The sequence below is a fragment of the Phyllostomus discolor genome, chromosome 9, assembly GCF_004126475.2.
Source record: "Phyllostomus discolor isolate MPI-MPIP mPhyDis1 chromosome 9, mPhyDis1.pri.v3, whole genome shotgun sequence".
NCBI classification, from domain to species: Eukaryota; Metazoa; Chordata; class Mammalia; order Chiroptera; family Phyllostomidae; genus Phyllostomus; species Phyllostomus discolor.
The window spans coordinates 11,058,306-11,079,187 of record NC_040911.2 but is presented as its reverse complement, the minus strand read 5'-3'; the positions used below and the strand labels follow the sequence as shown (position 1 = coordinate 11,079,187).

At 56.5% G+C, this 20,882-nt stretch overlaps 1 protein-coding gene across 1 annotated transcript in view; it reads right to left on the bottom strand.

The window, feature by feature from the left end:
• ALPK2 (alpha kinase 2) overlaps window positions 1-20,882 on the bottom strand; it is a 94,555-nt gene that overhangs the window by 24,469 nt on the left and 49,204 nt on the right. The window contains exon 5 of the mRNA XM_028523540.2: window positions 938-4,175. Within this exon, the coding sequence (XP_028379341.1) occupies window positions 938-4,175 (3,238 nt within the window). The remainder of the gene's footprint in view (window positions 1-937; window positions 4,176-20,882) is intronic.

Sequence of the window (20,882 nt, the reverse complement as noted above, 5' to 3'; positions counted from 1 at the left end):
GGGGGTGGGGGACGACAGGCACCTCCCAGAAGTCTGCGGGCTCCGTCAGGAGGGGAAAACCCTTCGCCGGGAGCTACGGGGGCCACAGCCCTCGCCTCCGACACACGGAGGGCTTTGCCTTCTGCCCTGCCTTCTCCTCTGATGCCCACCAGGTCTTGCGGCAAGTGGGGGAAGAGCTCTGACGCACAAGAGGCTAAAGTTTGGGTTACGGGATGGAGCTGGGGGTTAAAGCGATTCCCCAGCAAAGCAGAAGAGATGGGCAGTGACAGCCCCCTGGGCCTCAGGGCTCTGAAGCCCGTAGCAGAGACCCCGCCCCTCCCGCAGCCTTTAGACCCAGGGAAAGTGAAGGTGAGTGGGAAGGAACGTTTGCACTCAACTGTGCAAGGAAACCCAGTGTACAATAAAGCTGTTTTTAATCAAAATCAATGACTGAGGAAGAGACTCCCAAACTGTACCTAAACGTTTATTTCTGGGAAATTCCGCTCAGCTTGCGGTCTACTTAATTATACCAATGAGCCATCCTGATGAATGCTTCTGCTCAGCTTCATAAAATATTTCTTGAAGGGTAATTAAACAAAAGAGCATCCCAGTCACACTCCCTGAGTTAAACACACCTACAGGCAGCCTATAGGAGAGGCTCTCCCCACAGCCCACCTGGGAACTTGTGAGAAAGGCCATGTCTCAACCCACACCTGGAATCGGACGCCTTGGAACGGGAGCCCAGGTCGTATTTTAACAAGCCCTCCAGGCGACTTCGAGGCCACTCAAGTTTGAGGACCAGGGGAGTCTACCTGCCGAGCCCTGTGCTCACAACCACAGTGTCACTGCCCACCTGGCCGACACTCACCTTGACGGCAAAGGACTCGGGAGGACCAGGAGCCTGACACCAGGTCCGCAAACCCAAGCTTTAACGGCGACGGAAAGCAAGGGGCCTCACCTTTTCCTTCTCTTTTGCAGGGCAGCTCCTTAGGGTCCTTTTGCTCCCCGGAGCGCGATGCCGACGTCTCGAGCTTAGGAATCTTTCTAGGGAAGCTTGAGTTCTTTCTGACGTTCTCCCTTTCTTCCAACCTCAGCCTCAGGGCAGCCACCTTGGACAGGATTTTCTTCTTCATTCCCTCAGCTAAGTGTCCACTTCCCGCGGTTTCTTGCTTCCTCTTGCCCTTCTCCAAGGCAGTCGCTGGGGGTCTGCCCGTTGGGGCGGCCATGGGTCTCGGCCTCTCCTCCCTGGACTTGTTCCCATGGCCCAGGGCGGGGCCCCGCTGACACGGGTCCTGCAGTGTCTCCGGAGCTGTCTCTGACTCACGTTCTCCCCAGGTGCACGCCAAAGTCGCTGCCGGGGAGCTGGATGGGCTTGAGGTTTTGGCTTCCCCACTTCGGGGCGTCTCTTTTTCAGGTTCCTCAATCCTGCGGCTTATTGGAAAGCTCGTGATGCTTCCTTCAGGGGATGGAGGAGAAGGCAGCAGAGTGAGACCACTAGGGGAGGGCGGCTGTGTCCCACCCTCGCCCCCTCTCTCTCTCCCTTCCTCTGAGGCAGCAAGGGCATGCGCGCAGTTGCCGGGCTCCCCTACATGGTTCTTGGGGATGTCCTGAACTTGACCTGTGGCGTTCTGAGTGTCAGCTCCAGCGGATGCCTGAGTCACGACTGCGAGACCGCTGGAAAGAGTTAAAGCAGGGGAAACACAATCTGCTCCGCCGTTTTTGCTTTGCTCGGCCTCCCCTCGCTCCCCCGCTTCTTGGTTTCGGTCGGTGCCGTCTTGACTTGGAACGGTCCCCGCCCTTTGCTGGGAGCATGGAACCGGGGAGCTGGCAGGTCTGACTCCCGCTCTCTGGCCCGAGTGTCCGTCCTCCAGTTTACTGTCCTCTGAGATGAGCCCCGGGACGGGTTCGGACAGCTCCCGGGTTCCCGCCCTAATGGACTCCACCCCACCTGCTTCATCAATGGGATCCACCGAGGACTCGAGGATTTTCGGGCTGGTCAGAAACGATTTAAAGAAGGCCGGGAGGGCCACCATAAGCTGTTTTTCCTCGTGGTTTTGACTCGCATGGTTAACAGTTGCCTGCCCTCCAGGTGTGGAACCTTCAGGATGCAAATCTGCGACACAGAATTCCCCTTCCACAGGGTCCACGGACGACTCCAGGAGCCGGCGCTGGCTCAGGTACCGGGCAGAAAGACAGCGCCAGTAGGTACGCCGGGCTGGCTTTTGAGCTTCATGGATTTCTCTGTTGTCAGCAGGGGCTGAGCCAGACTCAGCCTGCGGACCGCCGGCCGATGCTGCCGGCTCGGAGGGGCCCAGTTCAGGCCCAGCAGCAGCACCTGCCTGTCGTGCGTCAGCTACAGTCCCAGCCCCATCAGGCATCGTGGCACCAGCCGCTGCCTCCTTGCACTCAGAATCTGCCGGCTGTCCTGGAGGCCGGACCTCGGAAACAGAAGCCCCTAGAGCCATCCTCTTGGGCTGGTGGCCTGCTTCCCCACATCCTGGTCCGCTGCCTGCAGACTCCTCCAGGGGGATGTTGCAGAGAGGCGCAGCACTGCTCACAGTCGGCCTGTCGTCTTCCCCGGTAGCTTCAGCCGCCGCGGACACACCGGTCCCCGGGTCTGAGCACGGCCCCCTTTCCTCCCCGCAGCTTGCTGACGGGCGGTCCAAAGGTGCCGGGGCTGTTTCCCCTCGTGGGGCAGGCATCGGGGCCTGACTTTCCTGGACGTGACCTTCGGAAAGAGAGCCCTGGCGGGGCAGGCTCTCCTGCGGGGCCCTCTGCTTTGTCCCACCTCCTTTTCCCTGGAGCTCCTCTTCCAGGCTCCCATGGGCTGCTCCGTGCGCGGTCTGGCTCCCGTCCCCAGACTGGTTATCAGCCTGAAGAGGGGAATCGTGGCCCAGCTCTCCCTCCGGGAGCAGGGGAGCACAGACGCCGACTCCCGGTCCCCTGGGCGCCCCCGTGCAAAGCCCTTCTGCAGACGCAGGGGCGGAGCCATTTAAACTACGGCCTGACTGTACGTTGGAAGGCTGTGGACAGATAGTTTCACCTGGCCTCGGAGGTGAGCTCCCCTCGGGGCCGTCTGCATGGCTGTTCTCAGCCATTGAAATGGGGATGTATTTGGCTGGGTGGACTTTGGTGGCAATGGTACAAGCTGGGGCATCCCCACTCTCCCCGGTCCCCTGAAGACACTCCAGAGTAGCAGGTAACGCTGCCGTCTCCTCCTGAGGAAACTTCGCAGTCGGACTATGGCTGGTGGGTGTACCTGTGGGGCCCAGGGCGTGCGTCCTGGGGGTGTCCTCACCTTCTTCACGCCACACCGAAGAATTCTCAGAGGACAGAGGCTGTCCGTCCTCAAGCCCTCCTGTGGTGCTGGGGCTCGGCCTGCCCTGCCCTGGGGCGGCCGGCGTGGGGGTGGAACTCTCCCCCCCGTCTGGCTGCTCCCCTGTGGCGCCTTCGTTGGCCTCCTGCGCCGTGTCCCAGGGGAGGGCACCGCTGGGTGCAGGAAATGCGACTGTGTTTCCGTCCTCGCTGCTTTGGCCTGTAGACTGTGCAGGCTCCGAACCCTGCATTTGGGAAACAACCCCCGGTGTCCTTTCATCGGGAAAACACAAGTCAGACACTTGGCTTTGACCTTCCGCCTGCTGCAAGTCCGTGGAGCAGAATTCTGGGGGCAAATGTTTATGAATGGGGGCTCCAGCAGGGGGATCCATGGTGCCACCTGTTCCTTGGTCACCTGCTTTACAATGTTCCATCGAACACTCTGCGTCTCTGCCCCTTGGCCCATGGCACACAGCTCCCAGGGTGGGGACAAGGTTTGCGGGTGCAGGGGACGCCACAGAGAGAGTCTCAGGCTCCCCAGGGTCACCGCTGCCCTCTGCAGGCAGACACACCAGCAGCTCGAACGGGGACAGGGTTGCCTGAGTGGCTTCTGGGAGTCTCAGCCTGTGTCCTGGGTCCTCCCAGGCACGTCCAGGTGCGTCGTCTCCTCTGCCTTGGTTTTCTTCACGCTGTGGGCCTTGAGTGCAGTTTTCTCTGTCCAGGTGTGGGATCAGTGACACGCTTCCATCATCCATCCTTCCTGAGTCGGGGACGGCGTCTGCTGTGGTCCCAGGCCATGCAGACCCCTCCTGGGCAGGCTCCGGGAAAGCTGGCGTCCGGCTGGGAGAGAGTCGCTCCCCCGTTGTGTCCTGAACTTGCACCTAGGAAGACAGAAGGCGATATTAGTACGATTGTCCCTGGGAGAGCCCACAGCAGGGTGGAACTGGGGTCACAAGAGTGTTAGTCCCTGAGAACCGTTGTCGTAATGGACAAGACGAGCAGCGGAATGACGGAAATCTGAAGTTTCATCCCCAAACCCGCTGTAGCTGTTAGAGACTTCCTGGAGAAATGCAAATGCAAGCACCTCTATGTCCAGGGGACCCCCGGTCCCATTGTCCATTATAAGCAGAAAGCCTCCTGACGTTATCAGTTAATGATGTTTTCCCTTTATCCATCTGTCTGTCTGTCTCTCTTGATAAAGATGAAAATGGATTGAATGTTAACTATTGTCATCAAGTAAATCCAAAGAGCTTGTGTGTACCTCTCCAGCAAGATATCTCTCACATCACCTTAACAAATGAAAAATGCAGCGTCCATAAAGTAGCAATGAGCAATCTTTGCCCCCACATACGACAGCTTGCTGGTTAATACTGTTACTAGAGAACAGAGAGGCCCGCTGTCTTTGAGCCCCCCTCTCATGGAGCAACAGGGTCATGATTGGCCATCAGCGCTGCCAATCATGTCTGCCCCCAGAAGGTTATAAGATACCGCAAGGTCTCCCCCACTTTAAAGCAGGTGCCTGGTGGCAGGCAAACTGCATCCACAAGGAACACAGAACCTGGGACTCCTTGGGCTTTTGTGAAGAGAAAGGAGCAGAGAGAGTCGGAAAGGGAGGGAGACAGAGAGAGGGAAGAAGGAATGACGGAGTGAATCTCTCTCACACCGTGAGGGCTGAGCCCATCACGGCACTATTGGAATGTTCTGTGACACTGGATATTGTTCAAAGAAGCTGCAGACTCTTGGGCTGAATGCTTATCTCTTGAAGTGTGTAGCTCACTCAGTATTTCCATGCATATCAAAATTATGCCCGGGTGAGAAGAATGGAATTGCTGCTAAGTTTCAGCAAGGATCCCCACCTTCGCCCTCAGGATGCCTGCTCTGCAGCAGCCCGGTTCAAATGTGCAGGCACCGGTGGCTGGGCTGGGCTTGAAGAGGGAAGGAGCGGCCTCTCCAGCGATTGACAAAGTGGAGCTGAAGTGTTCCTGTGTGCATGCCCCTCCATGGTCCTGAGGCTGATTTCCATCAATGCAGTTGAGAGCCATCCCTCTCTGTACGTACCCCCAGCAGGAAGGAGGAGCGCCCCCAGCAGGAAGGAGGACGACAGTGCAGCCACACTTCCTTCCACCCCGCCGCAGAGCCGCTTGTGGCCAGCGGGCACTCGCCTCTCCTTCTCTCTCTAAAGCTGCCCTGATGTTCACTCCACTCAGATATTATTGCCCTGAAAGTGCTAACTGAACAAGAAGAAATCTAGTAAAATTTCTTGGACTATTAACTCCATGCGTGCTGGGACCATGCATCCATTCAACAAGCATTTATCTAACCCTCCGATGTACGAGGGAGAATCCCAGGTGATGAGGGTACAATGCGGGCAACATACCCCTCTGTGGGGTGTCCCCGTTCTAAGTTGTACGCATGGCCTGTCACGGGGTCGGCACTGAACAGGTGCCACACGTCAGCGCCGAGCCGGTGCTCCGTGAGCACTTGTGAGAGGAGGGGAAGTGAGAGAGCCCTGCACCGGGTGAGACAGCTCTGCCCGACCTCGCCCACTGGCGCTCCGCACCGGGAAGGTTTGGGCTCCCCTGCCCCTGACTTTGGGATGACTCTGTCTACAGGACACTTAACCGTGAGCAGGGGCAGGGACTGGTTCACATCCTGATGTTTCTGAAACATCACAACGAGTTCACTCTTTTTCTATATTCTTCTTTTCTTTCTCACTATATTAAAGGGGGAAACCAGAAAGATAATCTCAGGGAAATGGAAGCACGGTTTTTAAAAGGCGTTGAGGAGTTCAACACGTACACAGTCTCACCTCTCTGCCTGAACACCCACAACGCATGTAAGAGTGTTCTTTTCGTCTGCTGCTTGGGTTCGGATTTTTTTACAATGAACTGCAGCACAGATATGCTGAGCTATTAAGCACGGAAAGTGTGGGTGGCTTCCTGGTCATGATTTGGGACACTCGGGGACACTGTCTAATCATGAACGCCAAGGCCACTCTTGAGCCCTCCTCTCCTGCCTGAATTTCCATTGCCCGTGTCTGTCAAGCCTTTATTTTAAGCTCTTGCCATCATCACGACACTGTCACTGCCAACAGACACTTATGCAGTAGCTGCCACGTAGAGAATGCTCTGCCAGGCGCTGGACAAATCCTTCCAAAGGGCTCAAGTTAAAAAGCCCCTCTGTTACTTTCTGGGACGGCACCCACTCTCATCATTGCCGGCCACCGTATCAGCAGAGCCGACGGCAGATAGAGAGATAGAACACACACCCGGAGAGGGTGACGCACGGGGCACGTAAGCTTTGATTGGGGCAAATTTGGCCATCGGAATACATCATCTTAGCTGTGGTGGTATGCCCAGATTTACGAACCAGTAATGATCCTGTTGAGGTATACACCCATGCCTCCTCTCTTGCACTAAAAATAAAACCCTATTTTAACATAGCCTGGAGAAGGGTCCCCTGTAAAAAATATGGCAAACCCTTGACCATGTGGATTCATCCACTTGACAAACATTTACGGAGCGCCTGCTGTCTACCAAGCTCTGTTCTCAGTGCCGGGGAAGCATCCGTGAACATAAAAGAGACTTCCGGCCTTTTGGAAGGTATTTCAACGAGACACCGTATCATTGGTCCACTGCTGATGGGAAGTTCCATACATTTGATTTTAAGTACCCCGGAGGGGGGGTTCTCAAAGCAAAGCCTTTAACAGCCCAGGACATCCTTGTCAAGGGCCACAGCGTCTGTCCCAAGGGCAGGCTCCTTGGGGTCAGGCACAGGCTGACCCAGCGGGGAACAGACACCACTGTCCCGAGCCCCCCAAACAACTCAGACCATTCTCGCGGGAGGAGAGCTCTCGGGCGAGGCATTCCGAGGGAACTCCAGCAAACGCTTCCCCGCTGCTCGGCCAGCCTCATCACCGAGTGAGTGCTCAGACTGAGGGGGTTTCGTCACGCAGGGAAATTGCTCTCATTCGGGTGAAAAGGAGGAGGGTGCGGGGCTCTAGGAGGAGGGCCGGTGTGGTGCGTGGAGTGTGGACTCAGAAGACTGGTTCCCTGGGTTCGGCGCAACCCAACACCGTGTGCAAGACCCGAAGCCATCACATTGGCCTCTCTGACCCCCTGTCTCTCCCTCCAGGGCTAACCACAGGCGCGTCAGCACCATCCGCCACGGGCCTGGCCCTCGCTGACAGTAGTTTCCCTTGTTCTCTGTGCAAAGCCAGTAGCGGCCAAGGCGGAGCCACGTGCTTTGGGCTGTGCGTGGGCTTCCTCACTTGATTGGTAAAACAAATCTGAGATGCTGATATTTCCATCTCTTCTTTCCTGGGGAGGTGGACGGCCAGGGTCCAATCAGTAGACAGTAACCGCATCCTGGGTTCACTAAGGGCAGTTGAACAGGAAGAACTGTTCGCTGCAATGAAGGGTGACTAGAAGACGCAGGGAAACCCCACGGTGCTCCAAGGGGAGGGAGAGGGCCGAGGGAGGGCGATGTGGCAGGGGCTGAGCCCTAGCTGGAGGCACTGCCAACAGGCCACCAAGGAGTGGCGATGCTCGCTGGTTTTGCCAGGCTGGAACTGGTCTGCAGTCGCTGGGTGAGCCCTAGACCACCCTCCCTTGTGCAGGTGGGGAGAAGGTGGTCCCTGGGGCACCGTCAGGGGAGAGGGCGGTGCCTTCGGAGTGGGTGCGCTGCGTGTGGTGGGGGCAGAGGGAGAGGATGCAGTCCCGGATATTTGGGGCCGTTGCCTGTGGGTCCAGGGAAGCCGGGACGTTGGTACAGGTAGGAGGCCCTCAGAGCGGTGGGCCACGCCAAGCTCTCGCTCCTGAGCAAAGAGGGCTGCAGGAAGGTTATCCATTACAAGGCCAACGCTACAAGGTGGCAAACGGACCGTGCTCTGGGCTCCGTGGCTGGGACAGACCATGTGGGACGACCACAGACCCACGTTGCTGACCCTGCCAACGCTGACAATGACAGGACTCGGCTTCCTCCTGCAGGGTCCGACCACACCCTCTACTGAGATGCTGCAGTGAGCTTACTTTAAGAGAAATGGTTAACAGCATTCTATCACTGAGCGTCATGCATGGGGGCTTTTGGGGCGGAGGGGCAGCCTGTTGGAAACAGGAGGTCGCTGGAGGTCAGGGTGCGAAATCGTGCCAGCGTCCCACAGTCAATGGCAGGACCAGGATCTAAAGCCAAGTCTGTTGGCCGTGAAGCCCTCTGCAACCCAGCTTGTCTGACACGAGAAGTTAAGAGAAACCTCACCAAAGGGCTGGGGGGAAATCCCCTAATTTAAACTCAGCACTTCTGAGCGTCAGAGACACTGGGTAGAAGACTGTGTAATGGTCCTCGCTACCTGGAACGTGTGACCGGGTGTTTGCCAGCTTCCTCACTAGCCCTAAGGGCAAGGACGCTTCATTCCCTGTTTCTAGATTGCCAGAACCACAGGCATAGTAGGGGCTCGGTTAATTTTGTTGAGTGAATAAGCACATGAATGAACGCAAGGAGCAGAAAGGGGAGAGCAAAGTGAGTAACACTCCCGAACCTGTTTTGGAAAGCGGCGTCCAGCGTGAAAGCTGACAGCCTGCTCGCACTGTGTGTCCCCCAGAGCCACCTCTATGCTGCATGCCCCCCATTCTACGAACACATTGCTTTCATTCGCCGGCCTTTCCAAGCTCCCGCCTCCTACGTGTGTCTGCCCCGGGTCCCCCGGAAAGGTGCGCCGCCCCACTGCGCGCCCTGTGGCGTTCAGGGTCAGTCGCCTCTTCGTTAATGATAGTGTCCCCGATGCCAACACAAGCGCATGCCTCGAAGTTGAGTCACCAACAATGGAAGGTTGTGGGAGATGAGATCCCACTTCTCAAATAGCTTCTAATCCAGCTGAAGAGAGAAGAGGCCCACGGAAAAGATAAACAAATAACCATCCTGGCAAGCTGTGCGGACGGCCCGGCGGACGGGGCCTGACTGACAGCTGCCGCAGAGGCAGCCAGGCGCTGTGCACTCTGCCCTCCCACTCGGGGGCCGGACCCTGCGGTGCAGAAACCGGAGGCTGCGTTCTTACATGGCACATATCCATCCATTCTTAGTCGATTCTTGGTCGTTTTGCTGCGGTCTCAAGAACCTTCTCTGCCAAGCAGAGGGGTAGAGGTAGATGTGGTGGATGCTGTGGGTGGACTGACTCAACAGCATCCCCAAGCCCCTTGTCCCCTGCTACCTCCAGCTACAGCAACCGGAACAGCACACTCTCACAGCCCCCTGCAGAGCCAGACGGAGCCAAGGGGTGGGTTCTGGCCAGGGAGGGGCAAGGAGAATCCCAAGGAAGGGCTCTGGGGAGGCCTGGCTTGGCCTCTGTCAGGAACAGACATGGTAGGCTCTCTGTCTACCCCGTCCTCTTCCTGTCACAAAGATGTGATGCCTGATGTCGCAGCTGCCGTCTCCCAGTCAGGAGCGACCAGCATGACAATGACAAGCCACCACACCATGGCTGGTGGAGCAGAGAGTGAGAAAGGACAGAGGAGTGTGCAGGCATCCTTGAGCCACTGGGACAGCACTGAGACCTTCCACCTCCGGACGCCTTGTGACACGAACAGCAAAGGTCCTTAGGACTGAGGCCACTCTTCGGTGCTTATTTTGTCACCTGCAGCTAAAAGCAATCCTGGTGGAGGCCAGAAGACAATGCATGGCTGAGGGCGAGGGAGAAGGCACGAGGTTCACCCTGGAGCCCTCCTGGAGGCACTGGGTGAACTGAGGTGGGGATTAGTTTGAAAGGCAAAGGGCTGCTCAATATGCCAAGGGATCAAAAGGGCTTGAGGCAAGATGAACTCGGAGTCCAGTGGGGGGAGGGAGAACGGGGAAATCTGAGATGCAGGATCATCAAAGGAGAGGTCCCAGCTATAAAGCAAACACAGCCCCCCAGGGCCAGGAGGGTCTAGCGTTTAGCTCCTTCTGTCTCCCAGCCAGCACCGCCACATGCCTTCCCATGGGGCGAATTCTCCAAATTCGGTTTCTTTTTCAATGGCCTTTGGATGTTCTTTCCCCCTTATCTGGACTAGAGAGAAACAGCTCCGTGTCCTTCAGCAGTTGTCTGCACATCATCAGTTTCCCGCCGTGGCTCCAGGAATCTGGAGCTGGGAGCTGCCCCGCTCCCCAGCCTCCCGGGCTGCTGCGGCCTTGCCCACGGCTAACCTTTCCTAACTATCTGCTGAGCCCTCACTACGGGCCAGGGTCATTCGTCACTGCATAGGTCAAATCCATACCGCCTGGGCCTGCAAAACGGGAAACAGCCCAGTCCCCGGCCAGAGAAAGCTTGCAGGCAACCTAGCATGTTTCAGGAACCTGAAATATTCGCATTCCCTCCTCATTCTCAGTTTATTCTCTGAGTTTATTTTAGGGAGTTGCCAGGTTGCCCAGAAAGGCGCTTCACTTAAAGCCTTTGGATGTGGAAATAACACGTAATAAAGAGGGGGACACTCGTCTGAAGTCCCCAATCCTGAACCCAGACCCTGAGCGGCCCCTGTCCTCTGGCCGGCTCCTCTTCACTCCATTCCCTCGGGGAGACGAGGGATGTCCCACCAGCCGCTGTTACAACGCTGGAGAATTGGCAACCTGCCTGTGTGGTCTCTTACTGGGCGTGGACAGGGTTTCCATGAGGAATGCCCTTCCCCAGGGCCCGGGGGCTCTGTGCATTCCGCAGAATCTGCCCGGTGACATGACCCGGTGTGAGGAAGAACCGAGAGCTTTCTGTGTTTGCGGTGCATCCTGGGTGACCTGAGGCAAGCAGCAGAACTCTCACTGACAGGAGCCATCACCAGGCCCTCTGTAAGCCTTAACACGTGGCAGACACTGTCCTGTTAATGCGGTTCCTGTTTACAAAATGACGTAGAAATGTATGCCTTTGGGAGTTCCGGTTGTGTCGTGCTGGGGAGAAACACACCAGCTACTCCAAACACACGAGAGGGCCACTTGGTGACAGACCCCCAAATGCGTGGGTCAGAAAAGCAGCTAGCTGTCTTCCTTTCCCGCAGGCATCTTTATTCCCCCGCATCCGGCAGCGGAGAAGAAAGCCATGATTTCCATAAGGGCTCTGGGAGACAGGCAGGCGTAAGAAAAACGGAGCTGGGAAGGCCAGGAATTTTTCTTGAAGCCCATCAGGCACTTCTGCGTCGTCTTTGGTTTTTCGCTGGACGAGGCTGGACTTGGATGAGGCGCGAGAGGAAAGAGGAGGAGGAGGGGCTGCAAGGAGGGCCGGGCCTCAGAGAACCCAGGGCTCAGTCCTGAGGCTTTGGAGAAGCCATCGGATCTCTCAGGCAGGCGCTGTCTCTTCCCCAGGGAAGTGAGAGTGCTGGCACCGTCTCTTGGCCCCAGTCGCTCTGGTGCTCGGTGACCTGCTGCCATGCAAACAACACAAACATTGAAACGGGGCTTCGGCCTCGCCTTCCATCTGGAGCCTGGTCTTCCTTCGGCTGCTGAGGCTTCTAGCTCTAAGCCTGTGACTGAAAGGGTCGTTAGGGGGAAGGACATAGCATGTGGCCGTGGGTAGACTGGTCCTGAACGGGGCCCTGGGGGCCCCAGAGGGGGCTGGGGAAGAGAGGGCAGCCTGGAGAGCAGGCCAGCACAGGGCGCGGGCACTCCCTGGGGTTCTGCCTCTCTCGCCACAGCTTCTCCCTCCTGTACGCAGTAAGCAGACGGCGCTGTGTCTGCACATGGGCCCTGGAGCCGATCCCAAAGGGTTCTGAAGGCTCGCAGACTTCGTCCCAGCCAAGTTCATCACCACAGCCCCAGAAAGGACGACCATTGTCACCACAGGAGCCCAACATTCTGACTCTTTTGGGGGGTTGGGGAAAGTGATGGCTGCTTTCCCCCGGGAACTCTTAACTCTACCCACACAACTTTGTGCTTAATGTCAGGGGCCTCCAGACCCCCTGGAGCCCACCGATCCCAGGCCCACGGAGTGAACGCCCACATCGGTCATGAACAGGGGCCGGCCGAGTGGCGTGGGACCGTCTCCTGCCCACAGCCCTGAACTTCTCGGCAGACTTCAGAGTGCGTGACGAGGGGGAAGATGAAACTCTGGGCAGGTTCCAGGACAGTGTTTGCAAATCAATATCTCTCTTCGCTGTTTCTAGAATTTGTGAGCAAAATCAAAACTCAGGTAGTAGCCATCACCCTACCGCACTGACAGTAAGACCTCGCATCAAGCCAGTTCTTGTAAACTTTAGAAACAGGAAGTGTGTGTCACAGTGACTGCGCTACAACTTCGCCTATTCAGTGTGACTTCAAAGCTTGCAGCAATGATGACGACCGGCACTTGGAAAATCTGAATATAAACATAAGTCTAGGCAGGTCACCTGTCGCAGATGGTCATTACCAAAAACCAGAAGAAACGGCAGGCACTTCAAGCCCCTGATCCGCCACACGTCTCTTCTATGAGTAGGAAGACAGCCCCGTGCCTGCAGGTTTGGCTTCTGCTTAAGCAAAATGATCCCCTCAACGCGGACAGGTCTATAGGGTACAGTTACAGGGCAGTGGTGACCGCTACTCGATGAGATTCAGAGACAGCTCCGTTCAGCAGGAGAAACGAAAGTTCCTGGGCTAGTGAGAGCAACGTGGGAAGGACAGGGCTAGTCTGGTTCAGTTCCGTGCAAGGCACATAGTAGGTGCTCAGAAAATAGGTCAAATGAGCGAACACCCATCCAGTGTGTTCTTGGTCCAGCGTCAACATAGACAGGAAGGCTTTGCCCCTTCCGAGTCTGGTCCTCGTCTCTTCTCTGTCATTCTCTGTTGACATTGACCCCCTACCTGGAAAACTGCCCGATGGTCCTGTGCTTTGGTTAACATGTACTTTCTATTAAACTGTAACTCTTCTTCATCACTAATCATCTGATGCTTGGTTGGCCTCAGTCTTCTTTAGCTCTAAGCTGAAGCCGTCTGAGAGAGAGAAGCAGCTCTCACTTTAATCACGGACAATTGAGGTTCCCAGTATATACTAACCAGGAGACATCAACACAACTATATCCAGGGGCACCAGGCCCTGAGGGCGGCGATGCCCCATTGGCCAGGGCACACAGTCGTACAATCACCGAGCGCTGCCGAAGGGGTAAGTTTCACACGCCTGTACTTGAAAGGCAAGCGGATCAAAGGCAGGAAGTGGGCAGGAGCACAGAACAGAGCAGACTGGAAATTCAGGGACCTCTGCTGATGGAGCCATCAAAATCCGCTCTCTCCTTATAAATAGACGGAAGGGAAAAGAATGATTCACAGAGAAGCTTCTGGGAAGCTGAAGTCGTTGGGGCAAGGCTTAGGGAACCAAGAAAGAAAGAACATACCTAGAAGTCAAGGCAATGATTTGAGGCAGGACAGACCAAAGAATGGCTGACCAGATATTTGCATTTATGGTGGTGTGCACGTTCATACACATTGCTTCTGGCACGCAGGAGTTCATGCAACCTCTTTATCCTTGCTCTGGAACCGACCTCGGCTTTCTCGCGAGCTCCCAACCCCAGGCAGGGACTTGGAGAAGGAGCGGGGGAAAACAGTGTTCTCTCTGACTGGGCCGTCTCCAGTATGACTCACTTGGCCTTTAGGGAGTGCCGGGGCCCTTAGTTCTGCTCGCCCTGACCCTGCTTTTCTGGAAGCTGGTGTCTGAGCTGCCCACACGGGTAGATGGGGGAGGGGCGCCTAGTCCCCATGTCCCAGAAGGGAAGCAGAGAAAGATCAGTCCTCAGGGTCTCCCTTCGCTTACTCCAAGATGGTCCCAGGCCCCAAAGCCGGGAGAAGGGCAGTCAGGGTGCGTGTGGCCTCTGGGGCCCGCCTCTAGCTCTGTGAGCATTTGGTCCCAGCGTCCCGAGGGCCGGGCACCCACCCTTGTCGAAACCCCCACGGCCTCGCTTTCTGACTGTGCAGAGATAACGCCCGAATCTAACGTGAAGGAAGGGACTCAAAAACCTCCTCTCGCGACAAAGCCCGACCTGAAAACGTATTGTCCCGCTTCAACAAAAATAAAAACACACACCTGTTTCTTTTCACCTGTTTGCGTCTCTCAGCGGAATCTCACCACCATCTCCACTCCACCCTCCCCCACCACCAGGGGCAACCCTCGTCTCCCCAGCTGCTTTGCTTTGGGAGGAGGTTCTGGAGGCAAAAATGAAAAAACAAACATTTTTTTTTTCTGCTACCTCCCTGTACACACCACCGGCAACTGCGCTCGTTTCCTCGGGCGGCGGAAACACATTACCACAAACTCAGTGACTTAACACACACTTGTTCTCTCCGGCCCGGGGGGCCGGAAGCCTGAGATCAAGGTGTCCCAGGGCCGGTCTCCTGGTCTCTTCACCTCTTGTTGACGAATGACCTCATCTCACCCAGTGCCATCCTCGAAGACCCTGGTCCCCAGCACGGTCGCATGCCGAGGTTCCACGTGGACATCGGGCTGGGGAGACACCGTGCAACCCACTGGAGCAACCGAACCTTTTCCCGGCGGGCCCTGCAGAGCCTCCCCCGCAGTCTGCATCTGCAGTCTGCCACCAGTGCTCAGCACTGAAGCTCTGCCACCTCACTGGGTGGTGCGGGCTTCAGGAGGAGAGAGAGAGGTTTAGAATATTCCAGCAGCGGGATGGTTCCAGGCAGGCCGGTGCTCTCCTGGAAATCCTGCCTGTTCCCGTGGTTAGCGGTCTGTAGGCAGAGTGCAGTTCAGAACTGCACCCCCACCCCCGCCCCAGGGCTGGTCCTTGTCCCTGCTCTGCTGTTAGGGCGGCTGGCATCCCGGAGCCCAGCCCCCCAGACCTGTAAGCAGCTCCGGCCACTTCAGAATATTCTTGAGGGACGCTGGAAGGGGTCCCCTCCACTGAAGGGGAGGCCGTGCCTGGGGGAGCGCCTTCTGTTTGTGGACACAGGTAGACCCCCAACTGGGGATCTTCAAGACCAAGGGCAAACTGTTCTCGTGCTGGTTCATTTCCCACCCAGCACCGTCAGTTTGATAGTAAATGTGAAAGCACTTGTTTTTAGAACATCACTCGAGAAAAATATGCCCAAAATCTCAAGGCAGTATCAAAATACCTGTGCTGACTCAGAAAGATAATTTTTCAAGCATCAGCAGAAAGGGGAACTTAGAGAAGGTGCCGGCTCCGGCCCAGGCCCCGCCCCGGCCTCAGCTCTGCAAAGGCGGTGAAGGCCGTCCATCGGAGCGGGTGGGAGGGCATGGTCTTTCGTGTTCCTGTCTTGCCCCTTTAACTCCGTTTAATTCAGTTTGACAAATAATATTAAGGGGGCCTGGGTCTGGTATTCGCATATGAATCAGAGCTGGCGTCTGTGTCCACGGGGCTCACGGGGGACGGCCCAGCCAGGCAAACCAGCAGCTGTGGCAGACAGTGAGTGCCCGCAGAGAGGGGAACCAGCCTCTATAGGAGAACTCCATTCTCCTGCAGGGAGAGGAGAAGGGACAGGTGTACCAGGGAAAAATCCAGAATCCACTTATTTGCTGCATTTGTGCATTTACATTTATTAATCCCTTTACTCATCGAGTCCTTGTGGAAAGCTCTCCATGAGCCAGGCCTCATCCTAGCGGCTGGAGAAGGAACCTCCCCAGTGAAAGACTCTGCCTTCATGACACTCACATTCTGCATCAGGAGGTAGACAAGGTCAAGGACGTCCTGTAAGGAGAGAAGGGGGAGGAAAGAGCATGCGCAAAGGCACTGGGGCAGGCGAGTGCTCAGTTACAAGAATGGCTCGGATGGGGGGCTGGGGAAGGGAAGCGGGGGCAGGGAGACGCCCAGGAGAGCAGCTGTGGCTAGTGCATGGTGCGGAGCACTTGGATTTCTTTTATCTCCTGCAGCGAGAGGCTCCATCGCGGTTGGACAGGGGCTGGGAAGGTACTGTTGTCTTAAACAAGGTAATGACATTCCCAGACGTGGGTGTCAAGGGGATTGTCGCAGCAGCAATTGGACAGCGTGGCGTTGTTGGCGACTGAGGGGCGGAGAGTGTTGTCGGTTGAATCGAGCCCCCCAGAAGATACGTCTGCATCCTGCTGCCCGGCACCTGTGCATGTGACCTTATTGAAAGCAGAGTTTTCCCGGATGTAACCGAGTTACGATGAGGCCACACTGGGTCAGCGCGGGCTCCGGTCCAGCGGCTGGTGCCTTTACAAGAACAGGGAAGTCTGGACTCAGGGACATACCAGGAAAGCGCCATGTGACCACAGGGGCAGAGACTGGAGCGAGGCAGCTACCAGGGCAGCTGGCAACCATGGAAACTGTGAGAGAGAGAGGGGGGCAGACAGACAGACAGAGAGACAGACAGGTGTGGAGTGGCTGCTGCCTCGGAGCCTCCAGGGGAACCGGCCCTGCCGACACCTTGACTTCAGACTCCTGGCCCCCAGGACTCGCGAGAACCCACCTGTGTGTTGAGGGCCCACGAAGAGGGGAAGCTCCTGACCCAGGAGGCCCCGTGGAGGGAGAGTAGACAGGACTCAGGGACAGGCACGAGGAGGGCATAAGGGCCCCTCTCGGGCTCCCAGCTCTGGGCTTTCACTGTCCATTCTTGGAGGGGCTGAGACTCGGTGCCCTAGGCCGGCGCTTCATAAAGACGAGCCGGCTCCGCTGTCACCTCTGGGCTGTAGCAGAGCCACTGCGTGTCGAAGGTCTACGGGGGACTCGGGGGAAGGTGAAGGCTGTGTGCGGGGGCTGCCAGGAGAGCCACGGGGGGCTCAGAATCAGGACAGCGGATGTCTGCTGCTCCTGTCTCTGACGGCAGGCACCCGGGGGGGCGCTAGACACCACGGTGCATCGCAGCGTGATGGGTGCCCAGGTTCATCTCTCTCTCTCTCTCTCTCTCTTCTCTCCTCCCCCCCACTCTCTCTCTCTGTCACCACAGGCCACATCCTGAACTCTGTCCCCAGCCCCGATCACAAGACAGACGGCAACATCCCTGAGCACACCGACCTGGAGGTGCTCTAGCCACTCCTGGTGTGGGACTCCCTCCTGATGTGGGACTGTAGGACCCCCCCCTCCCTGGCAGCCCCCCAAGTGTCCTTGACTTCTCTTGAGGATCCTCAGTGGGTCCTTCAGATCAATCACAGGCTGAGAGGCTTCTCTGCCCTCCCTTTCCCCAGCGGTGCGGAGGCTCGAGAGGTCCAGCAGGGGAGGGGTTAAGTAGCCCTGTCCGTCCCATTGGTGCAGGGGACAGCAGCAGCTCCACACGCACAGGCGGGGACTGCAGGGTGCGGCCATTAGCATGGGGCACGTGAAGAGGACAGGGACTTTGGAGCGCCACAGGGGGCTGAAGGCCTGAGCGGCTCTGCGCCCCTCTGCGGAGAAGATACCCAGACTCTAGGCGGGAGGAGGCTGCCAGCGGAGCCCGGGAGAAACTGGCTGCTGCTTTCCCTCTGCTTCTTCTCGCCCTCACCCCTCTCGGTGGAGTGGACGCAGAAGAGACACTGGGGTGCAAGGGAGCATCCGAGGGGCCACTCCTGCTGCTTTGCACGGGCAGCTTTCTCTAAGTCCAAGTTCATCAGCATCTTTGAGGCCCATCCTCTGAGATTACAGGTGCTCTGAAAAGCGTAGCAGGGTCCCAGTCGTGAGGCCAGCTCCGGAGGTGGATGAGCAACTCAGGGGCACGAAACCCTCCTGCCCTCCTGCAGTCTTCGGGCTGCCCACTGCTCTCCAACTGGGGGCAAGTGTATCTTTCCTCATCCGGTGGGAGGCTGTGGACCAGCCTTGCTGAGCAGATTCCCAGAGGATGGGGAGGAGGTGGCCGAACCTTCGAACCTTCGCCATCTCGGCAGTGATGCCCATTTTGGAGGAAGTTATCTGACCCTTGGCCCTGAGCACTGGTCTGGTCCTGGCCCCGCTGTTGGCTTATGGGTCTAACTAGGAAGGTCATGGGCTTATTTGTCTTTAAGTACTTTTTAAACTTATTCGAATAGTTGATACGCACACACACACAAACCCAGCATGGACTTCACACACTACACAACGGAAGGGTACAGAGTGACAGTGAAGTGTCCCTCCTGCTCCAGACACCCTCTCGGTCCCTTTCACCCGAGGCAGCCACAGCTATCAGAGTTTATTTTCGTTCTAAAGAGTGGCGAGGAACTCGGACCTAAAATGGAACTAGGGAGCCAGGTCATGTCATGGTTGGGGCTCAAGGGCCCGAAGTCAGGCAGGCTGTTCAGGGCCAGGCCGCCCTGCTCCTGACCCGGAGACCTGACAGGGGCGGGATTCCCCTCGCTGCACCGCGCTGCTGAGGTCACTGAACAGGCTCGCCCGCTGAGGTCCTCGTGCAGCCCCTGGCACACACCTCCGCTCAATAACCGGCCGCTATTATTAGCTGTTGGGCCACGGAGCGAGGTGGCGGAGCAGTGTGGGAGGCCGGGGTGGGGCGAGCCGAAAACTCCCCAGGAGAAGCCCTCCTCTGCCTTTGTTGCTCACGGTGCCGGTGCCGTCCCTGGAAATCCCTGGGAGCGTGTTAGCAATGCAGGTTCCCAGGCCCCGCCCCACAGGAGCCGGACCCAACCTGCCCAGCTCCCCACTGATCTGTGTGCCAGGCGGGGTCTGAGGGGCACAGCCCTGGGGGGGGGGGGGGGGGGGCTGGGCGTAGAGTCCCAGCCCCTGGCGAGTGGTCTCGCTGCTTTTGTTCAGACTCCTCACGACGCACACCCGTGAGGAAAACCGGTTTAAGGGAAAAGCCCTCCCCTCCTCCCTCCCCGGATTTCAAATTACAGCTGATTTCCCCAGCCCAGTAACCTGTGACCTCCAAGACCACTGGAATGTGTCCTCCTTTGTCCTGCAGCTTGACAAGTAACCCGATCGATGGCCCGGGGGCAGGGCGGCATGCTGTTTTTAAAGTGACACAGGAGACACGGTGGAGCCTGCCCAGCGCCCAGCAGGGCAGCCAGGAGGCCAGCTGGGACGCGGAGGCCTGGCGGTGGGGGCGCCCGGCAGAGCTCGTGGTCAGAAAGGAGGCTGCACAGGGCGGGGGTGGGGGCTGAAGGGGCTCCCGGGGCAACCAGCAGGCCTTGCTGAGGACCCTACAGCGTGTAAGGAGCCGCCCTACATACCTTACCCGTGTAAATTCTCTTTCAGCCTCCTCTAGAGGAGAATTACAAACCCCAGCCGTGGAGACACATTTGTCCAGACCCACAGAACATGCGCCACCGAGAGTGAGTGAGCCCAGTGTAAACCGTGGGCTCTGGGGGGTGATGGCGCTCAGCGTAGGTTCCCTGATTGTGACAGATGCAGAGAGAGAGGGAGAGAGAGGGAGCGAGAGAGAGGGAGAGGGAGAGGGAGGGAGAGAGAGGGAGAGAGAGGGAGAGGGAGAGGGAGAGAGAGAATTGCATTTTGTCACTGGGTCAGCTGTAGATGAGAAAAACAACCACCACCCTGAAGTTGAAGGGCCAGGGCAGTGTGCCTTTTAAAAATCACAACAGCAGCGGAAACAGCCAAGAGCGGACTGTCCACCCCCCATCCACCCCCCTACCCCCCCGCAGAAGCTGTCAGCCGTCTGTGGCTGGAGAGGGTATGAGGGTATGAAATGTGCCTGGCGCAACTCAAGGACTGAACTTTAAATTTTACCGATGTTACTTAATGTACCTGTATATGTATAAATGAACCAATTTATAAGTGGTTCAGTTAGGAAAAGTGCGAAGTAGGTTTGGAACAGCTTGGGCCTGTGAACCTACCCCTTCGACTGTTTATTTCATGGATCAAGCATTTCCAACGCAGAGTTAGACCCCCAGTTGAGACATGCTGTAAGTGTGGAATATACAACAGATTTTTGAGGACTTAATATCAAAATAAAATAAAATAAAATATCTCAATAACTTTTACATAGATTACATATTGAAATATTTTGGTTATATTGACTATGCTAATAAATCATTAAAGTTTATCTGTGTCTTTAAACGTTTTTAAAAATGCGGCTTCCAAAAAAGTTAAAACTACATATCTGGCGTGCCTTCCTACACTGCTGGCAAAATGTAAAATGATGCAGCTGCTCCATAAAACAGGCTGGTAGCTCCTCCACAGGTTAGACAGAGTACCCAGCAATTCCACTCCTAGGTGTTTACCCACGAAAACTGAACACACGTGTCCACACAAAAACTCGTACATGAATGTTCATGTACACACTACCCATAAAAGCTACGAAGTGGGAACAGCCCAAATGCCCACCAACTGATGAACGGATAAAAATAAATGTGATTGCTCTGGCTGGTGTGGCTCAGTGGATTGAGTGTCGGCCTGCAAATCAAAGGGTCACTTGTTTGATTCCCAGTCAGGGCATATGCCTGGTTTGCGGACCAGGTCGCCAGTAGGGGGCACAAGAGAGGCAACCACACATTGATGTTTCTCTTACTCCCTTCCCCTCTCTGTGAAAATAAATAAAGTCTTTTAAAAAAGTAGATGTGGTATTTCCATACAGTGTAATATCATCTGGCCATAAAAAGGAATGAGGAATTGATAAATGCTCCAATATGAACAACCCTTGAAATATTATGTTCAGTGAACAAAAGTAGACACACGAAAGACAGGAAATGTCCAGAATAAGCAAATCTAAACAGACAGAAATTAGGGTTTCCTAGGAGATAGGAGGAGGGGAGAGGAGCA